The following is a 5926-nucleotide window of genomic DNA, read 5'->3' on the forward strand; positions in this document are numbered from 1 at the left end:
GTCCAATTGACCTGAAATTTCACGGAGATTATTTTTGGACCAGAAGAAGCCCACGGAGTATCGAAGATGGGCCAGAAGAGTCCCAAGGCACCCACGACGGGGGGGGGGGGCGCCCCCTACCTCGTGGCCGCCTCGGGGACTCCCCTGACTTGTTCCCGACTCCAACACCTCTTATATATACCCAAACTTCCAGAAAGAAACCTAGATCGGGAGTTCCGCCACCGCAAGCCTCCGTAGCCACCAAAAACCAATCTAGACCCGTTCCGGCACCCTGCCGGAGGGGGGAATCCCTCTCCGGTGGCCATCTTCATCATCCCGGCGCTCTCCATGACGAGGAGGGAGTAGTTCACCCTCGGGGCTGAGGGTATGTACCAGTAGCTATGTGTTTGATCTCTCTCTCTCTCTCATGTTCTTGATTCGGCACGATCTTGATGTATCGTGGGCTTTGCTATTATAGTTGGATCTTATGATGCTTCTCCCCTCTACTCTCTTGTAATGGATTGAGTTTTCCCTTTGAAGTTCTCTTATCAGATTGAGTCTTTAAGGATTTGAGAACACTTCATGTATGTCTTGCATGTGCTTATCTGTGGTGACAATGGGATACTCACGTGATCCACTTGATGTATGTTTTGGTGATCAACTTGCGAGTTCCGTGACCTCGTGAACTTATGCATAGGGGTTGGCACACGTTTTCGTCTTGACTCTCCGGTAGAAACTTTGGGGCACTCTTTTGAAGTTCTTTGTGTTGGTTGAATAGATGAATATGAGATTGTGTGATGCATATCGTATAATCATACCCACGGATACTTGAGGTGACATTGCAGTATCTAGGTGACATTAGGGTTTTGGTTGATTTGTGTCTTAAGATGTTATTCTAGTATGAACTCTAGGATAGATTGAATGGAATTAATAGCTTCATGTTATTCTACTACAGACTCTTGAATAGATCGATCAGAAAGGATAACTTTGAGGTGGTTTCGTACCCTACAATAATCTCTTTGTTTGTTCTCCGCTATTAGTGACTTTGGAGTGACTCTTTGTTGCATGTTGAGGGATAGTTATATGATCCAATTATGTTATTATTGTTGAGAGAATTTGCACTAGTGAAAGTATGGACCCTAGGCCTTGTTTCGAAGCATTGCAATACCGCTTGTGCTCACTTTTATTATCAGTTACCTTGCTGTTTTTTATATTTTCAGATTACAAAAACCTATATCTACCATCCATATTGCACTTGTATCACCATCTCTTCGCCGAACTAGTGCACCTATATAATTTACCATTGTATTGGGTGTGTTGCGGACACAAGAGACTCTTTGCTATTTGGTTGCAGGGTTGTTTGAGAGAGACCATCTTCATCCTACGCCTCCCATGAATTGATAAATTTTAAGTCATCCACTTGAGGGAAGTTTGCTACTGTCCTACAAACCTCTGCGCTTGGAGGCCCAACAACGTCTATAAGAAGAAGGTTGTGTAGTAGACATCATCGCACCATGGACAGACAATGGCCAGACACTGGCCAAACACGCACACATGCATGCCACACACCCGACGCATCACGCGTGCACACACACGCACACCCGACACGGTCGCCGTGGCTTATTGCCAACACATGTGTGGTATATGTTGCACCGAACGGAGTACCAAGCTTTATTCAAGATGATGTGTATGCAGTTGGATTGGATGACGAGGGGGATTTTTACCCAACATGAGTGGCAACATAATCTTCGTAGAAACACATTAGCTGAAGTAGAGAGAAGTGTTGGCGAGCGGCCATCGTGCAAGGCTTCGACTATAGGATATAGAATACAGGTCATTCTATCTTCCAATAGAAACACATTAGCTGGGATGGTGCGCGCGAGCTGGCCAGTTGCATGAGATCTTGTGTTTGAACCCTAGCCTAGCCATATCAAACTAGAGGTAGGAGGAAAAAATCGAAATTAATAGAGGAAGGGGGGACATACTTAAGGTTGGACCAAGCATTCTGCCTCGAGAAAGAAGAACCTGGTAGGTAGCACCCCTCTTGAACCGGAAGTAAATTAGAAAATCAGACAGTAAAATAAACCCTCTTGAACTGAGAGTAAATTAGAAAACCAGACATTAAAACAAACCAGTTGACGTGACATTCACAATCAACCGGGGAAAATTAAACGAGGTAATTTTGGCACAAGTTCACATAAATTGGGTAAAAAAATGTGGGGAAAAAACTGCTAAATCAGGTAATTGTTGTCATAAACATGAAACAAAGGGACAAAAACGAAATAATTGCCCATAAGATCTCAACGACTGTGGCAGGCAACCAATTCCTCTGTCTGTGGACACAAAACTAATTAACATCCAATGATGGCCTAAGGATCTCTTGAGATACATGTTTCGAACACCAAAAAAAATATGAAAAGAAATTTGTCCTCTCCTGGCCCACACTTTTCTTTTCCGACGGCCCCTTGCTCACACCTGATAATCCAATCCATTCTCACACGGCAGGGGCAATCGTCCCTTCAGGACGATGACCATGAGCTCGACCACCATTTCCCTACATTTTGTACCCCAAAAGCGACTCTCGGCTAGTAGCAATTGGTAATGGTAAACCGCGCATGACGTCGTTCCGCAGGCAAGCAGACCGAAACCACGGACGGACGGACGGACGGCAAAAATCAGGATGAAACGATTCCTGACGCCGCCAGCAGATGCCGCAGAAGATTCCGAGCGCATCTCGCCATCCCTTTCACCTTTCCCGTCCACCACCACCACCACCACCATTACCAATTTCTCTCGCAATTGTTTCTCTCGCCAAACCCGCCCGTTTCCCGGCTATAAATGCCGCCTCTGCACCAAGCTTCAATTCCCTTTTCCCCTCTTCCCCAGCTCCCTTGCTAGGTTTCCTTCCGCTCCGCCGTGAGAGCACGCCAAACAGCAGAGCACAATCTGTTTCTTGGCTGCTGTCCAGCCCCGTCCACAGTGGCCAAAAGCCCGCCACCTCAGCCAAATCCTTCTTCCCAAATCTTAGGTTTTGACTTGGGGAGGCTCTGCCCAAATTTTCTTCCCCGGTCGTCCATTTCCAGGGGAGGTTCTGCCAAAAAATTCTCCCCTCATCATCCATTTCCCAGGGAAGGCTCTGCCAAAAATTCCTTCACTGATCATCCATTTCCCAGGGGAGGCTCTGCCAAAAATTCCTTCGCCGATCATCCATTTCCAGGGGAGGCTCTGCCAAAATTCCATCTGAACTTCATTCAATTTCCAAGGGGAGGTTCTGCCGAAATTTGATCTGCGACCGTTTCATTTCCAAGGGGAGGTTCTGGCAAAAAATAAAAAATATTTTTCTTGCCGCACAGCACCAAAACTTGCATCTGAAAACAGAACAGATCGATAATTTCATTGGAAGGTAAAGAAAAGAGTCTGTTGTGTTCTTGATGATAGAGCCGCAGTAGCACCAGGTGTAGATGTTGTTGCTGGTTCTGTTGGAGCATCCCCTTTCCGGATTTATGGTCGGCGCAGCGATCACTCGCCTCGTCCAGTCCTTCTCCGTCGTCTTCCTCTACTGGTTCTACGTCTTCTCCCTAACCACCCTGTAGCTCTGTAGCTGTAGCTGGAGTTCATACTAGTAACATAATCAAGCTAGCTAGCACTGAGTAACGAAGGTACCCAAGTGCTGTTACAAGGTGTGTTTTTTATACTCAAGATATAAGAGGAAGTGAAACTGTTGTAAGTTGTTGGGAGGTGACCATGTCAAGTGGGACCTCGTTCACGTCGAGCCAAGGGACCCGGAGCTCCAGGTCCGCCGAGGATTGCCCGGACCTCCGGGCCCAGATGGAGAAGAGGAGGAAGAGGAGGAAAGAGTCCAACCGGGAGTCGGCACGCCGATCTAGGGTGCGCAAGCAACAACACCTCGACGACCTCTCCTTGCAGGTTTGTTACACCCTTCCAAGCATGCTATTTATATAGGTGCACATAAGCATAAAGTTTGTACATGTCCATAATTTAATTGTGTAGTTGTCATAAATATTTAAAACATGTTTTTTTGTGAGAGCATGCGCCCAAGCATGCGAAAACAAAAATTGATGAAAACGAAGCCCCACCCGAAATATCTGCTCAGACAAAACACAGTTATTGTGATTTCCATGCCCCACCAATTGCCCCCTACCTAACACTTTGAGCAACACCACAAATTCATCCATCATCATGAGCTGCTTATAGTTTGCAATAGGTTGAGTTTCATCAAACTAGCTGCATCACATCTTCTACATGAAAGAAAACCTAACAAGAGCATGAGAAAAAAATGAATCTACATATTGCTAAGAAGAATATATTTTTGTGACAAAAACAGGTGGATCAGCTCAAGAACCAGAGCCAACAAATGAACATGGTGCTGGGCATGACCACCCAAAACCTTGTGGCGCTGCAAGCACAGAACTCGGTGATGCAGACACAGAAGATGGAGCTGGAGAGCAGGCTGTGCGCCCTGGGCGAGATCATCTGCTGCATGAACTCTATCACTAGCACAGCGAACCCCGTCGCCGCCATGGGCGCCACAACAAGCAGTGCCTATGACATTTTTGGCGCCGGCAGCACATGGAGCCAGCCCATAGACTTGTACCAGTGCTTCTAAGGAAGAAGAAGAATGGATGGTTGATGTTGTCATAGCTGGTAGGGCCTCTATGAAGGCATCAGGTTCTGTATCAATCATGTAGGGCCTTCGTGTCACCATTGATGCGTGCCCCCCTCTCTCTCTCTCTCTCTCTCTCTCTCTCTCTCTCTCTTGATTGTTTATTTTGTGAGGTTGGGTTGTAATGGTTGGTGAGGGAGGGTAGGAGGGGAATTGATGGGCCATTTTGTCAAAGAGAGAGAGAGAGGCTAGGGATTTTCTACTGGCTCCTGATGGTGATGTCTAGCTAGTAAGATGTGGAATTGGTACCTCTTGATATATAGTATATGCAAAGTGCTTCTCCATCTTCATGTACTCCCTAAGTTTATACTAAATCAGTGACACTTATTTTGGGACGAATAATTATCTCCGCCTAAATCCTTCTCTTATCGCACGTGTCTCTTTTCCTCTTGGTTAGGCTCAAGTATTGCGCTCCAACATTTTTTGAGATGTGAAGCTAGGTAGGTTTTTGCCCATAAGTTATATTTTGCAGATCAGTGTAGATGTAAGTTCAGAAGCATGCAACATTTACGGATAAAAGTCGAATATTGCTCTATTGCCATCGCGACAAGGCAAGGTGACTCAAGAAAGAAGTATGCAAGCAAGATACCTAATTAATCAGAATAATTCATGGAGGCTGGGAATAAATCCATAAATCTCACTAAATACCTAATGCACACCAACGTGTGTAAAGGCTAGGATTTGAACCCTAATGGATACTGTCATGCCTCAACAACTCTACTAACCCACCAAAAGGTGGGTTCTCTACCTCTGCATTGTTCAATGTACAGAGCCCCAGCTCACTACAGAGCCTTGCAAAATCCTTATGATAGCCCATAGCTAAACACTAGGGGAGGGAAAACAAAGTCCCGGCCAAAACAGGATAATGCACAAACCCACCTAAGGATAGAGCATGCAAGAGATTACAAAAACATCATTGCCACGAAGTCACATAACTCAACGTAAAGCAGCCACCCCAACCAAAGTCATGAGACGAAGATTCATTTTTAACCTAAATAGCCAGCTCTAAAATATGGAGGAGAATTTTTTGGTGTACACAAATTATATCTTTACAGCATCTTTATATCTTCTTTTTAACATAGTACAATTACAGACGCTCACATACACTCACCCATATGAACGCGCATACATTGCTGGAAAGCCTGAAATAAATCCAGCAAAATGCGAGCACGGTTGGTTCCACCACAAGGAACCTAACCATATGAGCTATACTCATTTCGCGCATCTTTATATCTTTTGCTAAAGGAAATTGATGAGACAAAA

General features: G+C 45.4%; 1 protein-coding gene across 1 annotated transcript; it reads left to right on the top strand.

Moving 5' to 3' along the window:
- Window positions 1-2830: 2830 nt before the first annotated feature.
- On the top strand, window positions 2831-5005 carry LOC123103462 (bZIP transcription factor 44). The gene is made up of 2 exons (XM_044525058.1): window positions 2831-3906; window positions 4325-5005. The coding sequence occupies exons 1-2, from the start codon at window positions 3724-3726 to the stop codon at window positions 4604-4606; spliced, it is 465 nt and encodes a 154-aa protein (XP_044380993.1). The 5' UTR covers window positions 2831-3723; the 3' UTR covers window positions 4607-5005.
- The last annotated feature ends 921 nt before the right edge of the window (window positions 5006-5926 follow it).

Source organism: Triticum aestivum, chromosome 5A, assembly GCF_018294505.1.
Source record: "Triticum aestivum cultivar Chinese Spring chromosome 5A, IWGSC CS RefSeq v2.1, whole genome shotgun sequence".
NCBI classification, from domain to species: Eukaryota; Viridiplantae; Streptophyta; class Magnoliopsida; order Poales; family Poaceae; genus Triticum; species Triticum aestivum.